This window comes from Monopterus albus, unplaced genomic scaffold (assembly GCF_001952655.1).
Source record: "Monopterus albus unplaced genomic scaffold, M_albus_1.0 scaffold84.1, whole genome shotgun sequence".
NCBI classification, from domain to species: domain Eukaryota; kingdom Metazoa; phylum Chordata; class Actinopteri; order Synbranchiformes; family Synbranchidae; genus Monopterus; species Monopterus albus.
In genome coordinates, this window is record NW_018127964.1 from 251,506 (window position 1) to 269,031 (window position 17,526).

At 40.3% G+C, this 17,526-nt stretch overlaps 2 protein-coding genes and 1 long non-coding RNA gene across 4 annotated transcripts; 2 read left to right on the plus strand and 1 right to left on the minus strand.

Annotated features, from left to right (window-relative positions):
* The first annotated feature begins 1,090 nt into the window (after positions 1-1,090).
* On the plus strand, positions 1,091-5,114 carry LOC109964086 (uncharacterized). 2 transcript variants are annotated; one of them, XR_002275470.1, is made up of 3 exons: positions 1,091-2,315; positions 2,869-3,013; positions 3,356-5,114. It is a non-coding gene; the product is annotated as an uncharacterized LOC109964086 (long non-coding RNA). The 2 variants fall into 2 exon arrangements; XR_002275469.1 differs by having other exon boundaries at positions 1,091-3,013.
* On the minus strand, positions 5,092-10,147 carry rps27.2 (ribosomal protein S27, isoform 2). The gene is made up of 4 exons (XM_020607129.1): positions 10,005-10,147; positions 9,183-9,291; positions 7,780-7,890; positions 5,092-5,430 (listed from the first exon to the last, which is right to left on the minus strand). The coding sequence occupies exons 1-4, from the start codon at positions 10,008-10,010 to the stop codon at positions 5,402-5,404; spliced, it is 255 nt and encodes an 84-aa protein (XP_020462785.1). The 5' UTR covers positions 10,011-10,147; the 3' UTR covers positions 5,092-5,401.
* Positions 10,148-11,271: 1,124 nt separating this feature from the next.
* On the plus strand, positions 11,272-17,312 carry rab13 (RAB13, member RAS oncogene family). The gene is made up of 8 exons (XM_020607127.1): positions 11,272-12,019; positions 12,689-12,749; positions 13,102-13,162; positions 13,266-13,343; positions 14,716-14,805; positions 15,159-15,224; positions 15,338-15,388; positions 15,506-17,312. Exons 1-8 carry the CDS (start codon positions 11,896-11,898, stop codon positions 15,575-15,577), a joined length of 603 nt encoding a protein of 200 aa, XP_020462783.1. The 5' UTR covers positions 11,272-11,895; the 3' UTR covers positions 15,578-17,312.
* The last annotated feature ends 214 nt before the right edge of the window (positions 17,313-17,526 follow it).

Genomic DNA, 17,526 nt, shown 5'->3' on the forward strand with positions numbered 1-17,526 from the left:
ACTGGGTTACAAGTCATTTTGTAGTGATTTACTGTGCTGTAATTATCAGCAGCGCTGCTGGTTTTACATGCAGCTTTTTAGGATGAATACATTCATGCATGAAGTACATTTTAGTCACTGCATGGTGTCTCTTATTTCACAGTTTGACAACATGACTGGTTATTATGTGACAAATTTAGTTTTTCTGTATTTCTTTGTGGAGTTTTGTTTCCTGGCACCTTTGTGTCTGTCTCTCTGCACCGTGGTGCTTTTTCACATTCCAGAGGAATCTAGGTCAGGTGGACGAGAGACTGTAAATTGACTATTGTTGAGAGTGTGGATGTGTGTTCGGCATCTTCCACCTAATGCATGCACAGATCAATCCCAGAACGCTGTGCTCCGTGTATTTTGCTGTAACAATTGGCAGATTGAATGAATGAAGCTAAATGGAACATTTCTATCAGCCCTCACAGTCGCTCGGTTTGACATTTTCAGATTTTTTTTGCAAGAATTATTTATAAATTATTGCTCAAATACAGAATTTATCTACTTCATTTTGTGTGTGTGTGTAAACTACATATCCAGTCCTTTCATCTATCTGCAGAAGTTTTCTGACGGGGAATAATCCACTTTCCACTTGCATGTAAACACAATCTGTAATAACAACTTGCCTAATCAAAATAACTGAGGGACATCTGGCTAGTGATTATATATTTATACTTCCTGAACCTGTCTGCAGTGCAAACAATTCACAAGTCTTAACACATGATCTGTCTCCTGCATTAGCAGCTAGCCTGCACTCAGCCAACACAAAGCAGCGTCCTCAAACATTCCCAGTGTTTGGAACAGCCTGTGTTTACATCTGCTTTCTGCCACCATGTTGTTCTCCCTCCAGCTCATGTTCCTCTATCACTCAGTCTACTCACTGCTTTGCTAAATAATGTGAGCAAATATTTTGGTACTTTTACAGTCATAAAGAGCCACATTAGAAAATAATTTATTCCTGTTTAAACCCTCACCCTCCTGTCTTTGTTGCCTGTTTTCAGAATCAGAAACAGCTTTATTGGCCAGTGCAAAGTAAGAATTTCATTCTACACGTTCTATAAACACGTTTCCTAACTGTGCATATGACAAATAACAACTTTGACCTTGATGGGTGTCCTGTAGCAAGTGGTGTAGAGCTACATATAACAAGGTGGTGCCATAAGGTGGCGCAGTTTGATAACCTCAATTCTCTTCAGTGACTCCTCAAACTCCTCTTCTCCCTAAATTGCTTTTCACATGTAGTCCTGGTACACACATTCACAGCACACAGAGTATTTAAGCTGCACGGTCAGAATAATTTCAGCAGTAAATGATTAATATCAAGCTGTGACCAACTAGCAGGATTGGCAGTTTTTGCCAGGTCACCAAACTCAGTGCTCCTGGCCATGCAGATAGAATCCATCACAATGACCTTGCCAAGTTTGTGTATAGTGTGTGCTCCTTTTTTGTGCATGGTACAAATGTCTGTGTGCATCTAATAGCATATTTTTTTAATTCATCAGCTTTGATACTGTGGAGCTCGGGGCCAAGGATCTGCCTGCCTCTGTGAGGCGGTGAGAGATGGGGCTGAGCAGACCCACCCCAGACCTCTTCAGCCTCCCTGACGTACCCATTAGGGACACGTGCTTGCACTAATATTTCATCATATTTACCTCAGCATAGAAGATGTAAAACCTGTCCAACGCAAAATATCCTCCTTTTGCTGTGTTCTTCCCTGTAGTCTCTGTAATCTGACTGTAGTCGTGTAAACGGATTTCCATACATAGTTTAGAAAGAGTCCTGTTACAATAAAACATTGTTTAGACTGTGTACACTAAGTGTGATCATATCACAAAGAGAAGTGAGTAGTCTGGAGTGGGGAAATTTATTTTTTTATTGCAGTTTTTAATTTTTTTTATTGAATACCAGTCAATTCTTGTGTGTGAGCGTGTATGTGTCTTTGTGTATGGCATGTAGACGACAGAGTTTAAAGTTGTACATTAGTAAACACCTGCTGATGTGTCCTTGACACTCAGACTACCCGTAGCTGTGGAGAGGCTTTAGACTGGGGCAACATTTTTTTCCTCAAGGGCTTATGAAATTCTAACAGTCAAATTGAACCGGTAGTGAAGAGTCTGTCATAACCACTGTGTGTTGACTTGTGTACCAGATGCCAACTGTCCAACAAACCACGCTGTGTGTCAGTGTGCGACACGACATGGCTTATTGCTGTTGACTCCCAGCGGGTGCCGACAAGTGGCCCAGACACTGGCTTCGCTCTACTGGAGGTTGTCGCCATGGAGAAGAGTGAGGTCAGTTAATTGTAAACTGGATACTAATTATGTGTAGTGGCTATGTCCTTTGCAAATGAAAAACTTGCACAAACAAAATGCTAAGGTCTCTCCACTGTGGTTTTTGCTTCCGTCCAGGGTTTTGTCCCTGTACAGTGTTGGGGGGCCAAGTCAGCCTATGTTCCCTATGTCATAGGGTATTGTTCCAGGACAACCCTGGACAATAGTTTCACATTTGTGCAGCTGTCTTTGTGAGGACTGTCAGCGACATAATGCATTCTTTAGCCCCTTAACCTAATTCTAACCTTAACCCGAAAACCAAGTTTTCAGGTTTCAAACAGCCCTTTGAAGGTGGTGAGAAAATGAGGACTGGCCAAAGTGTCCTCATTCCCATGGTCTTGAAACTCAATGGCCCTGACAGTGTATAGTCCTGCAAGTACAAACACACACACACACACTCCCTCAGGCCCATATCCTTCCTCTTCACTGCACACTCTTGTAACCTCTCCACTGTTTGTTTCTTTAGTCTCTCTTTCTCATCAGTCCTCTTTCACATCACTTTTTCATTCTGCAGTGTTTGTGTTGCTGGAGTTAGAGCTGGGATGTGAGATCAGCACTCTAAAACCTCATCTGTCCACTGCTCAGAATGACTTCTCTGCCCTTTGCTATCGATCCTCCTGTCCCAGTCTGCACATGCAGCAAATCAGTTAATTTCCCAGGTCAGTAAGGTGTTTCCTCGAGTGTTTCAGGGTTACCCTAAAGTGTGCTGGGGCAGTGGTGGTCTTCTTAATGTGCATCTGTCAGCTTTATGCACTCTATCAAAGGGGAAAGCTAAGACTAACATGGACTTTAGCACCCCCTGCCTACAGCTTAACATTTTACAGTTAGTGCTATGATCACATAATCTTTATATTTGGCATAGTATGGTTTAACTAACAAAGTGCAGTCTCTCTTTGTCAGTCCCAGCGGGTGCATATAGATGTCAAGTGTCTGTCCACCACCACAGATTTGTGATTTTCAGCTGCTCGTCACCATCCCATCCACCTGTTCTCTCTCCACAGGGTCCATCACAGCTGATCTCAAACATACCAGACACTGCCCTACCTGTTGGGATTCCACTGTTCTGGCCAGCCCTCGGCCCGGGGTGGATCTTGTGGGGATGGCTGCCAAGGACATGCACTTATCTCTCAAGGTGTGTTCCACACAAATATACACAGGCAAACACATACACACAGCCTTTTAAAAACTCTTTAATAAGCCTTAGACTGTATTTAGTCTTACAAGTGCGTAAAAGCAAATTCAATTACTGAACATGAAATCTGTGCATTTAGAGCGTTGACATGAATTTATTCCATTTACTGACAGTCTGGGGGCCTTTATCAGCTGATATTCTCTGTAGACGTCTCATTTTGATAGTTGAAATAAAAGGTTCACTTTAGTTAAGAGTCAATGTCAATGTTAAAATTCAACTTGGTATCGTCCGCTGAGAGTTCTGACCCATAGTAACCTAATGCCTTTTAACCTAATACGTGATTTAAGTCACACTTGTGTTAAGAGAAAGACGAGAAGTGGGAGTAGAGATGACAAGCAACTTGACTATTAGTACACCAACTAATAAATGATGCTAAGTGTTTGCATTAAACAAATTGGTTTCAAATAATCTATCAATAATAGGAAATAATGTATAGTCCAAAGAAACTGTTGCCAAAAATCACTGGACACTCACCTGCACTCAGGTAGTGCATAGATTTCTTGGTCAGGTTTTAGGCTTGTGATACAGTAACTGTCCTAAAACTGCTCCCTAATCTTGTCATTCCTAAGGTAATCTGTTGGAGTAAACAATCTAAGTTGCATACTAAGTGGTGGCTGTAATTAAGGTGTATTAAGAAAAACCGAGTACATTAAATTGGATGTAGTACATCATCCTGCCTTAGCCATTAACCAGGAAGCACATCAGAATCACATTTTCCATGATTTTATTTGAAAGCCACATCCAGTATACAAGCAAGAAATTTAGTGTCAGTCACCATAGTAACAAAGTTAGTCTCTCTGATTTGTCTGTACTGTCACAGACTCTGCAAATGGCCCACAAGCATAATAAAAGCTTTGCGCTGACTGTAGGTTACAAATCTTACATTAGTTTGACTCCTCAAGCCATCCCCAATCTTCCCAGTGATTTTTGTGTGTGTGTGTGTGTGTGTGTGTGTCTGTAATTTCACATGAATTCATCCCACATATCGTTTTCACAGGAAGCTTGCAAGCACATGTAAATTCAGAAGTAATGTTCATTAAGTCGTTTCACTGTGACATCACTGTGTAGTTTGTGGTTTTACAAGCAACAGGAAACGAAGCACAGCCAACGATGCCTTTCCTTCAATCGACCCTCATTCCGAGTGAGCGAGCAGACTGGGTCCTGGTGCCACTGGCTTTGGAGCAGGGGCTGATGGCATCATTGCCCATGTACCTTAAACACTGACCTCACTGTGGCATCAACTTAGAAAGTGTATCTGAATTGTGTGGATTTATTGTTAACTAACACAATCGATACTCAATTATGCAGAGTGCAGCTTTTACATTGTAAAATTTAGCAGTCAAGGACAGTTTCTTGGATGTAATCTGAATTTTCAGCCACAGTTAATGTCCCATCTTCCTAGAACTGGTTCTGCAAGGTTCACCTCCTCGCCCTGTAAAATATTTGTGCTTAATTATCGAAGCGGGTAAGGCAAGCAAAGGATAGCTGCCACAAAAAACTGCTTAGGCCACAAATCTCTTGTTGAAAGTCCAGATCTTTACCAGCTTTTTTTTTTTTTTTTTTTTTTTACGGTCCTGAGCTGACACATAACAGAAACTTTGAGATAAAGAGAACCAGATGACAAACATGCGGCACTATTTTACCAAAATGAAAACACCCTTCAGTATATGAACAGAGAAAAAGCAATAGTGGTGCTGGTGGGGTCTAAACGGGGCCAAGCATTTTTGTGCATATTCTACATGATTCGAACTCGAGCTCTTCACTCCCTGTTCGCTGCATCAGCTCCCTGGCAGTGTTACTTCATAACCATCAAGTCCTGTTCATTCTTCTCAAGTGTCCAACCTCTCTGGTCAAACTAGTGCTGTTTCCTCCTGAATGAGCATCCTGGGGAAAGGTGCAGAAAAGAATGCAATTAAATATTTACTCAAATCCAACTCGGTTATGGCTCAGAGTGTGTCGGCTGTTTCAGAGAGATTCACCTTTGTGCTGCTGCTAACTGTATTGTAACTAATATTTTACCTACCCTGTTTTATATCATATTGATCTACACACAATACTTCAGTGACAAAGCAGAAACAGGTTTTTGGAGTGTTTTATTTTATAAAGAATAAAAGACTGAAATATCCCATTTACATAAGCATTCAGTGTTGGCTGTGCACCAGCGCTTCCACTCCAACCTGACTGACCTTGAACTACTCTGAGTACTTATGTAAATGGGATATTTCAGTCTTCTATTTTGAATAGATTTACAAAACACTCCAAAAACTTGCTTTTCCTTTATCATGGAAGTTTTGTGTGTAGACCAATGAGAAAAGAAACTAATTGAATGCACTTTTAGATAAATCTGAAACTGAATGTGAAAAATTTGCAAGGGTCTACATAATTTGATTCGACTGTATAAAACTCAGCATTTTTGAAATAGTTTTAAGTGAAAAATATCTGAAATGCCCATCGTTTCTGCTAATGTTGTCAATCAGGTTACTATCACATTATTAGCTTGGCACTGGTTGGGTTCACACAGTTCAGTTACTAAAGATTTTTTGAATATTTGGTATTTAACAGTATCAACACTGTACATCCTCCAAATCACCATAAAGTTGGATCAACACTTCTCTAAAGCTGTTTAAGGCCGAGAGATGCAACTAAAAAAACACCAACAACAGTAGTAAGCAGACTTTGAATTGTTGGTGGTTGTTTTTGTAAACTACTACTGAGGTTGAAACTGATTATATCATCCTCAAAACTTCAAAAATTTCACAACTGGATACCCTAACCTGTATGACGACAGGCCTTGTTGCTAGGCTGCTGTATTTTAGCTGTGAACTGGCTTGTGTGTACATGTACTCAGTAGACGTGGCTGGTTTGCACTGTAAACAATCGTCAATGGGAATTAACAGTACAAAGTCTGGCAGTGCAGCAGGGAGGGTGTAAAAACTGACTGGCCAGAATATAACAGATAAAGAGGTTACTAAAATTTAAGTTGCCAACTGCCTGTTCAAAGACCACATCACCTCTAAACAAGTGTAATTCTGGTGCCAAAGGTTACGGGCTGCTCCCAGAGTAACAGCAAGCAACTCGTGGTTACCAGAACAGTAGAGCAATGGATAGAGTGGCTGGGGCAAAAACAAACCCTGACCTTAAGCTCAAACACGTCACTAACATACCATGTACATTATCGCTTTTTCAATGTACTCGACTGGTGAAATAATCCTCATCCATCCTGTGTCAGAAGTGACAGATGGTGTGCCATGCTAATTAAAAACCATGGTGCATTTGTGCTTGCAGCCAATTGTGTAGAAAAAGCTCAATGATGAAGAATTTCTACCACAACCACAAGAGTCACTGTATGCCTTAGTTGACACCCTATTCATTAAGAACACAATGAAAGGGCAACACAAAGGCAAATAATCCAACATTAGAAGTGCACTGGACAGTGAAGCTGTGCAACCCTGACCCGACAGACCCAGGCAGGATATTGGGTTTTGGGACATTCTGTTATTAATAGATGTCAGTTTTTCTCTCTCTAATAGAGCCGACTGTCATGACCAGTGTAATTAAATGTGCAGTTTCTTGCTCTTAAAGTGTAAAAACTAATTAACAGATTAAAACATTTTTATAAAGAGCCCTTCTACAATAGCGGGTTTCAAGATTAGCTAATGATGCATGCTTTGATCATTTCAGCGACGCAACATCCTAACCAAAAATTTGCAGTTAATCAAATTCCCAAAAACCACATAACATGTAGCACACCTGGGGTTTTTTTTTTTCTTGGTAAGAGTACCTGGGGTCTGCCGTCTCATGCCAGTTGCCCTGTTATTAATCCAGCTGTATTTAGCTTTTTAGCCTGGCAAACTAACAGTCAGTACTGGATGAAATAAAGCAAATAAAGCTTTGGGTCAGGTCCAGGTTTCACCCAGTGGGTCTTAAAGACAGATAGGAGCTGGATCTCAGTTTTGGGCCAGTGTCCAAGTGAACATGTTTCCTCGTGTCATGCAGTATTAAACTGCAGCTTCACAGGGACCAAACACTCACTATTACATAATCTACCAGGACATGGGCAACACCTACACAAAAACAGACTACAAAAAAAAGTTTGTACTGTAACTGAGACACACCTACTGCACTGTACCTAGCAATACACATTTTAAGTTTTTTTATATATGGATTTTCATTGCTGAAGCAAAGGCAGACATGGTTTCATCATCATAAAAACTGGCTGTGAATGTCCTGTACCTTCTGTCAGGCGAGCTTTCCCTCCTGTTGGCTGACAGAGGACGGTGGAACAGCCCACACACAGCACTACGGTCTGAGCGTGACTGAACACTGTGGTGATCTTGTAGCAACCTGCAAACCACACACACACACAGCCATTTAATGGGACACCATGAAACAGGTTCACAAACCGCCAGCTGCCAAGCAGCTCACAATCATTACATAATGAAATGTACTCTGTATCACTGGTGTGTCCTTGCAGCTGTTTGTGTAAAGGAGTCACCCGATGCTCGTTTCACAGACAGCCACAAGTGTCACTGTGCGCCTTATCTGACACCCCAGTCACTGAGGAAACAATGAAGGGGCAACACACAAAGGCAAAAGGTTTTTAGATCACTCTAATGTACTGCTGCTATTGGAGAAGTACTCAAAACGTACTTTAAAATGATTCAAATCAATCACTACAATAATATAGAAGACTTGCATTCTGTGTTTACACATACTAATGTAAAATAAGTAATACATGCTGTAGCAATTACTTAAAAAGAAAATAAGCAACTATTTAGATAATCATTAAAGTACTTTATATGCAAAAAGTAATGCTGCCTTTCTTTTTTTATACCTGCAGATTAACTGATACTGGACATAAGCGTTAGTTACAAATCTAAAATAAACTAGTATTAAAAATGACACTTACCTACATTTCCTTCATTGCTAATGCACATGTACAACAGTACACTACCATTCAAAAATGTGGGGTCACCTCACTTTGTCTATTTGTCATGAGTGTAATTCAACAGCCGGACACACTTGCACCATTCTTTCTACAACTATTGTTCAGATAGACAGCACTAGTACAGAGGTTCCCACAAACGTGCTGCTTTGCTTTCACTTTTTATTTGGAAACTCTCTGGACAGTGTGCTGTTGTTCTATCATTTGAAGCCAACTGCCTTGATCTTTTCTTCTACACAGCCTGGGGGTGTTTTTTGGAGCCATTATCCTGCTATAGGATAAAACCCAGAAAAGCTCTGACTTCTGCTCATAATTGCCTTTTTCTAAATAAAGCTTCAGAGGGTGTAGTAACACCGTCTTTTCCAGCACACACTTTGTACAGACAGTACAGATAGAATCTAAATAAGAAGCCAACACAAGTTGGAACATGGGTATGACACATTTTCAAGGCTTAATGTGACATTTGAGTTTATTTACTGGATTTGAAGTGTTTAAAAGAAAGAAAAACTGGAAAAATAGAAGTCACTTCAAACTTCTGAAAAGTAGTGTACATTTTAGCCTAAAATGCAAAAGTGACAGTAGTGGGGTAAATGTACCTAATTATTTTTACTCTTTTGTTTTCCCCACTACCTAAATGATCCGTTTATCAGCTCAGCCTGGGGGCTCTTGGCCAAGCAGCGAACAAACTGACCTGGACATTTGACATCCATAAAATACGAATTGGGACTCTGTACGAGCCGTTTCTTCTTGTGCCTCCTCTTCTCCTCCTCGGGGGTTGGGTGCAACAGATCCTTTGCAAGCTGCAAGAATATGGAAATCCACAGAGAGTTCAGCTGAATACACGTCAACACTACATTTAAAATTATCCCTGGATTCCTAAAATCTGTGTAGCATAATGAAAGCACGTACGAGTTATGGCCCACTTTACAACATGATACAAGTTTCGATCACTTTACTGTTTTCAAATGCGAGGAGACGTCACAAAAATAAAAGTGAAACTCACAGGAATATACGGACTAAATATTATTTTAGATAGCTCACGGTAATTGCATTCAGATTAAAAACTGAGATATCTTAGAAAGTTTAGCTCCATCCCTTTGAAGCCAACATGTGACTGGTGGCCAGAAACAAATGCGCTAGCAGCTTAAAACAGTCGCTATCAAATCACTATCGGTCACAACTTACAAACCTTAAGATTTCGCTTAAATCACAACAGAACCAGCAAGGTTTGGCCTTCTCCAACCGGGATGCTGATATTTAATGCACTAAATGTGATTTTAAGCTTTATTATTTAGTGTCTACTTCCAGAGAACTGCGTGTTGCTTCGCCGTACACGTGTTTCGCCATATTGCGTCCGTTTTCGCGTCTTTACATTTTCATTACAACCACACCAAAGCGCTCCCCGCAACATATGCAGTACACTAATCTATGCTGTCCCTAGGATATCGAACTGTCGCCAGAAAAACACTTTTAACAGCTGGATGGCAACTATAAAAACCGTAGTGCTACTTACAGGCATGTCTGCGTGTTTGGACGGTGACCGGAAAACCCCTTTGCAGCGACGCACCGGAAACTGTTGACAGACTGAAAGACCCGAAGAAGAAAACGTCCACAATTAAACACGCACAAAGATGATTTCTGGTTTGTGTGTGTTTACATTCAGTTACCCGTAAGTTTCGATTTCCACCAAAGTCCAGTGGAGCCTAAATACAAATAGAAGCCTATAATAAATAACATAAATATAGTAATGTTAGGCCTAAATACTGCTGGTTATACAAAACCAAATACAGATTTTCAAGATTTTTTTTAGAATGAATTAATTTTATTACATTTTCGTGTGTTGGTTGTCCAGTTATATTATTATTATTATTATTATTATTATTATTGCTTCTTGTTATTGTCATAGCATCATTTCTTATTGAATTTGAGCTAAGTCCCTTTTTGTTGTTTTGTATGCTAAGCATTACAAATCTTTTGAGTTATGAGTTTCTGAAGTCTGGAAAACAGTCATATGTATAAAATAAAGCTAGTAATATACTAATAGACCATGGAGGAAGTAATGAAGCACATTTGCTCAAGTACATTTACTTAAGTACAGTTTTCAGGTATCTGTTGAGTGTTTTCCTCTTCTGATACTTCATAGCCTACTTCATTACTGCATTTCAGAGGTAAGTGCTGTTCTTTTTACTCCACTATATATTTATGATAACTTTTCAGAATCATATTAATAAAACGAATATAGTCTTATCATAATAAGTATGTTAGGTAATTTGTTCCCCCTTTACAGTGATGAACACAGGGCATCTGTTATGGTAAATGGTAAATGTTATTATAATCCAATAATGTGGTAGCCTATACATTAATGTGAAATATGCCATTCTGCAAAATTTTTATATATTGTGATGCTAATATTATTGTACTTTTCGTTGTATGCAGTACTTTTACTTGTAAGAGAGTATTTTTGCACCATGGTATTTTCCTCAAGTACACAACCTGAGTAGGACTACGTCTTCCACCACTGCTAATAGATAAAATATTTGTGTGGTGTCTACGCATGGTATGTTTATTTACTGTGCATACAGTGCATCTACATTTATTTTTCATGCTGTAAATGCACAGAATGTGATACTGGCTGTATGACTTTCTTTATCCATAGCCTACTAATCAGCCTCCTTGCTGATGTGACTTTTTTCCTGCATGGAATCAAAATGATCTATTGGTTTAATGAAGAAAGCAGTTTAATATTTTTGGACATTTGACAAGTGTTTAATATTTTTGTTTAATATATTGTAAATTAAATGTAGGCTATTTTTAAAGTTGTTTTTTTTTTAGTAAAACGGTCAGTATCTTGAAAGTATAGAGCCAACTCCTACGCCAGAAAAAAGTAGCGCCCTCGTTTTCTCATCAAACGGTGACACCTAGTGGTCCTCCTGGGTCCTGCATGTCCGAGCCATTGCTCCCATGAAGCACTCCCACACTACGTAGCCTGTCAGTTTTTCTAGAGGCAGAAGAAACACGTAGCCATTCGGGTATGTTTGTAAACGGAGATTCAGTATTAACTCTTGGAGGACAGTAAGATGACTCTCGGATATACTTGGTGGTGAGTGCTGATCTGCAATTGTTACTTCAACTTCGCATGGAGTGTAACTGTTTCTTTATTCAGCACAGTCCGAACAGAGCACTGAGGGGGGTCGGAATTTACCGGTGACAAGTCCGGGAGGGAAAAAGAAAAAGAGGATCCGCTCGCTACATGGAGCAACTTCTTTTTTAAAGCCTGCTTCATTTTAGTCACTAGAAAGGAAATCAAAACTTAAAGCCTGAAGTCGATGAAAAGGGTCTTCAGTGAAAGGACATCCCCAGATTTTCCCCTCCGAGTGCTTTAACCCTGAAGAACAGCTCCAGCTATGGCGAAAAAGTACGATTTTCTTTTCAAACTGTTACTCATCGGGGACAGCGGCGTGGGCAAAACGTGCCTGATCATTCGTTTTGCCGAGGACAATTTCAACTCCACATACATTTCAACCATTGGTAAGTTGTGACGCTGTCGTCTTATAATTTACATTTCTGCACCAGGGGCCTATCTGAAACTTGGAGTGAGTATAATAAATGGTTCCCGAACGCTGACATTTCATTCTTTTTCTTTTTGAAGCCTGACACTGTACAAACTGGTTTCTCAGACTGTGTTCATGTCTCAACTAGTCTGTTCTCTTTCATTTCTCCTTCTCTTTCCATTCTCTATTATGCCCCCTCCCGCCCTGCGTTGAATGTGTGCAGTCTGTACCCTGACCCTCTCCCCCATCTCTCTCAGATCTCATTCCTCTGGCTTAGCTCTCAGAAGGTCCACCCACCCTCATTCCTATCTCTTTTACCATCTCTACGTTCTCAGAAGAATGGTGTTTTTGCACAGGGCAGCCCCATCCTCTGCCCCCTGGCTCTCAGTTTGCCCATCCAGCAAGAAAACCAAAACTCAAAGGCATTATGCTGTACAGGCCTGCACATATTTCCCTTGTTTTTGTCTGTGAATGGGAAGTCACTGAGGGGTCAGAATCACAGTGGAAATGACCATGGATTAGTCTCCACCCGTGAGGGTGACCTATATAGCCTGCAGTGTGGGAGTGTTTTTAGTTCATATCTGAGGTATTTCACTCATTCTCTGTCCTCCTCTTGTATGCTCTTTCCTTTCCTTTTGTCTTTCAGGCATTGACTTTAAAGTAAAAACCATTGAAGTGGATGGAAAGAAGGTGAAACTGCAAGTCTGGTAAGAGATGACAGTTGGTTGCCTTGTTTTGTGATTTGTTGAAGTAGATTAACACTGATATGTTGAGCTTTCTTCTTCTGTTTTCTGCCTGCTTCTCACAACTTTCTGAGAGTAAAGAAGAGCTTCCCCTTGCTTATAACTTTAAGACAGGGTTTATTGTCCAACTATCTATCAGACATGGCCACCATAGAGTGCCATTACATGTAATAAAAGGGTGTTTTCTGTAAAAATTCACGTTAAATGCACGGTGTCCTGCATTCTGCTACATCTCCAACATTTATTTTAAAGTCCTTGTGATGTATGCATGCATCAGTGCAGGTTTATTGGCTTTGAATGTGTGTGCTTTGTGTAGGGACACAGCAGGGCAGGAGAGGTTCAAGACCATTACGACAGCCTACTACAGAGGAGCCATGGTAAAGCACAGGATGCCCACAGAGCAAACATAACTGGCTCTTTGTGTTCATTCTGTACCTTTCACCCTACATTCTTTCACTTTCACTCTTTTCTCTTTGTCAGGGCATCATCCTGGTGTATGACATCACAGACGAAAAGTCCTTCCAAAATATCCAGAACTGGATGAAGAGCATCAAAGAAGTGAGACTGTTTCCACTCAGCCATGGCAAATACATCCAGGAAATACTCAAAAATAGTGCTAAGCCAGACGGATCCGCCTTTGCGCACTGAAACAACAAAGTTATTGGCAATAGAGTCATTGCACAACTGGTGGTCAGTTCACAGGAATCATACAGAACATTTTTTATCCCCTTAACTTTCTTTCTACTGAATAAACAGCACCAGTGAAAACTGCATGCAGTGACATCTATGGACTATCCTGAGAATCTAGGACATGTTCTTTAAAAGTTTTTTGTTCATCTCCATAGTACTCCAGGGACAGCAAACATTTTAGAGGTGGATACTAAAGAATGCTGTTCACGTGTGTTCATTAGATTAATTAATATTGTTTCAACCAGGTATCATGTTTACCCGATGACTGTCTAAAGGTCAAAATGTTGCATACAGTCCTGTTGATAGTGAGCAAGATTCTTTGTTTTGGGGGGTTTTGTATGCTTTGTTTGTTTTCTCAGTCAGTAATATTGGATTTTAGGCATCTATCAGTGTGACTTTGTGGTGTACAAGAACTCAAAAAATATATCTCTCTCACCCTAAACAGACAAAAGTAAAACTCTCAGCACAGCCAAAGACCAGAAAGTGAGCCTTCCTTTAACTGGAAAGAGTTTTAGTTTTTAACATTTAAAAGTGCAAAGGTTGTTAAAGCTACAATCTGTAACTTTTTATCAAATGTTTTTGTTGTAGAAATCTGCTCCAAAACTTGTCTTAGTATGTAGAGGTGTTGTCGAAGCCTCCTGTGAGCCGGACTCAATGAACAGCGCTGGCAGCAGTGCAGAGATATTAGCTTCTAAAGGTTTTTGAGTGGGACTGACCTCTCTGACCAATCAGAGATTTTCAGTTATTTCTGGTTGATCAGTAAGTTTTGTTGCATTCTCATTTATTGTAATTTCACAACCACAAATATCTGAAGAGCTGATCAGAGCGTGGCGGAGCACAGCAGACTAGTAGAGCATACGGAGCAGGGAGAGGGAGCGCTGGGCGGAGCAGGGAGAGGGAGCGCTGGGCGGAGCAGAGTGGATTGCTTTGGAATAACATGCTAGTGCTACCTTAAGTTATATATTGTAGCTTTAACATAACTTTTTCTGACTAATTAAGTATTAGTATTTTATTTTTACTTTTCTGGTGGGACAAAACTATAATTGAGGACCATTTGAATGCACACAAATAACTTGCCCACCTGTACAGGCGTTACCCTACACTTATTTTATATTTATTGAATCATTTAATCACTGCTCTTCATTCACTTTAATTTCTTTATCTACATCTAACACCCTTACCTAACTGCACCTGAGCTTAACTTGGCCGAGTAAATTAATTGTGTTCCCCCTTTTCCCAGAATGCATCAGCTGGGGTCTGTCAGATGTTGCTCGGTAATAAGTGCGACATTGAGGCAAAGCGGAAAGTTTCCAAGGAGATGGGAGAAAAGGTGAGATGAGCCTAACAGAAACTTAATTACAGCTTGTGTATTGTATTAATCAGATTCTGTAAAAGTGTCAGTTTGAAGTAACAGCATCGTTAAAGTTGTACAGATCATTTAAGGAATTGTGGGTAAATGGACTGGTCATGGAAGATGTGCTGTAGGCTAAAAAAACAACAACAGAAACAGTCAAAGGCTTCACTGTGAGAAAGAAGAGGGAGTGATTATTTGTGGAAGGGACCGAGTGTGCCAGAAATGTTTTTGATAGACTTTTTTATGAATTTACTTTAGATAAGGAGCAGGAAGTGATTATTACCCGTATCCTGATGTACTATAACCAGTTCTGTGTCTGTTGTTGACAGCTGGCTAAAGATCACGGCATCAGATTCTTTGAGACCAGTGCAAAGTCCAGCATTAATGTTGAGGAGGTGAGCCAAAAAGAAGCCACGCGCTAACAAAACAGTGTCTTCATACCTCATTAAACTTGTGAGCATATGCTAGAAATGCTTTCATTTTCTGTTTTGTTTTATGTTTCCTATAGTCTTTTCTGGCTTTGGCACGAGATATATTACAGAAATCAAGCAAGAAACCAGTAAGTTATAGCAGACTTGTTATGGTGGATAACACCAAACTGAAGCATTTGTTCCTATGCATATAAGACTCTACTACATATGTCAGTACTTAGTTTTTGTCTTTCCTTGTTTGACAGGGTCCTGCAGGTCGAGAGGTGAAAATCACCAGCGGTACAGAAAAAAAATCCTCCAAGTGTGCTCTGCTTTAGATACAACACCGGCCAACACAAGCGCACGTCAGTATTACTGTGGAGAAATACACTGCAGCATGTTTTCTGTCTCCATCTGCTGGGCTCACATGTCAAATACATACAGGTTCTAAAAGTATGTTTTTACACCTAAACAATCTGTATTCTCTTGAAAACTGTTTGTACTTTTGTTCCCCAAGAATTGCCAGTTTATTTATGGATGACTCTTCTGAGGTAGTGGCTATATTTCACATTGAACGTATTATCTACTGCGATAATGACAGGAAAGGTTGATTGAGTCTTGGATGAACCTGAACAGAGCCCTGCTAGAACAGGTTCCTCCCATGTTTACTACAGCTATACATTTTTATTTCCCCCCTGCATTGCTCTGACCTCTCACCAAATTATGAACCCTTAAGTAGCACCGTTTATTCAGCAGTGTTTTAAAACTCTTTTCTGGACTGCTCTGTGAAATAAAACAAAGAACACCTCAGGTGAATGAAACCACGTCAGTCATTTCTCATGTGTCCACATGCTGTAACAGCTTGTGGGAGCTCAGCAGCACCATAGAGTGTGGATACCTGAACTGAGCCCGATGTGACCCATCAGCGCTCGAGGGTTTGGGCCGGGTTCAGACAGAAATTTAGGGATTATGTTTGCGTCAGTTTGGACACGTAGGTTAAACCTTGGGCTAGACAGCTGGAGCACTCAATGTCAGCTTCATTTAATAATAAGGGGGAAATCATCATATATACTCAACCGCGTTGGGCTCAGGTCAGGTTTGGGAATTACATACTATAAACTTGTTGGGTTCAGATGACACACTCTCAGGCACGGGCTGGGTTCAGACAGAAATATGCGGCTCGATCCATGCTCTGATTCACCAATAGTACATACCTGTACAGCATGCTCTCAGATGTAGTCTTTGACAAATGTTTTGTATGTTTGTTAAGAATATCAAGCAGAGATCTTGTGCATGGGCCCTTGACTGTTGCTTACTTCAGATGCTATAAAAAGTTTTGGCAGACATATTATAGATTGTGATCACATGAATAAAATGGCGGTATTGGTCTTTGTTTAGCAAAGCTTTTCATTTTTGTCAATTCACTATCTCCTATTCAGTGATTTGTATAATATTACATCAACAGCACAGACAAGGTGATATCCTATTCCTGCAGTGCCATATGAGAAACAGGGGTCACATTTTGATTGTCTGCATTTTTCATGGTGTACAAATATAAGTTGTCATGCAAAAGTCACTGTTCACATTAATGAGTTAAACAAATTCACGAGGGTTGTTTGTTCAAGCTTAAACAAACACTGGTGGTAAACGAGCTTTGTTTTAATGAATGGATGGACTGAGAATGTGGAAGATAGGAACAGAGATAAGTGTAATATGAGAAGATAATTAGAAAGATGAAGGATTGACAGATAATGCAGGTGAATGGACAGGATGTGAGTGCCTGGGAAGCAGCAGTGCTCCCATGCCCCTCATTTTGAATTGATTTAGTGGGTCTTGCCTTTTATCTGAAGTGCCTGGTTAATCTTTCACTAAACACTACCGCACTCCAGGCATACCAGACACCGCATGCTCGTCTGACCCTGAGTTTTTCCTGTTCACATTTACTGTATTTTGAGTATATAGTTTTTTCCCACGTTTCTTTCACATTCCATCTTTTTATACCTGCTACAAGACTTTGTATGTAGTTTACCAACCACCTCCTTGCTAAATAAAAATGCAAACCTGTATAAACAATTCATTGTATCATTGTGTTATAATTAGAGCTGGCAATTGACTGAGGCCCTTCTGTTTGCATGTCCTCACCACGCCTATGTGGGTTTTCTCCAGGTACTTCCTCTTACATGAGGTTAGGATGATTGGTGACTCTAATAAATTGCCTGTAGGTGTGAATGTGAGTGTGAAGCTTCTGTCTCTGTGTTAGCTCTGTGATGGACTGTCTCTGCCTCCG

What these genes read in the sequence shown, in the direction of transcription:
- rab13 (XM_020607127.1), top strand. Translation starts at nt 11,896, where the DNA reads ATGGCGAAAAAGTACGATTTTCTTTTCAAACTGTTACTCATCGGGGAC. An exon ending in CCTACTACAGAGGAGCCATG is followed by an intron (nt 13,163 to 13,265) that starts GTAAAGCACAGG and finishes TCTCTTTGTCAG; the next exon opens with GGCATCATCCTGGTGTATGA. An exon ending in CCAGCATTAATGTTGAGGAG is followed by an intron (nt 15,225 to 15,337) that starts GTGAGCCAAAAA and finishes TGTTTCCTATAG; the next exon opens with TCTTTTCTGGCTTTGGCACG.
- rps27.2 (XM_020607129.1), bottom strand. An exon ending in TATGGATGTCAAATGTCCAG is followed by an intron (nt 7,891 to 9,182) that starts GTCAGTTTGTTC and finishes TGTGGTTTGCAG; the next exon opens with GTTGCTACAAGATCACCACA. An exon ending in GAAAGCTCGCCTGACAGAAG is followed by an intron (nt 5,431 to 7,779) that starts GTACAGGACATT and finishes ACCTTTCCCCAG; the next exon opens with GATGCTCATTCAGGAGGAAA.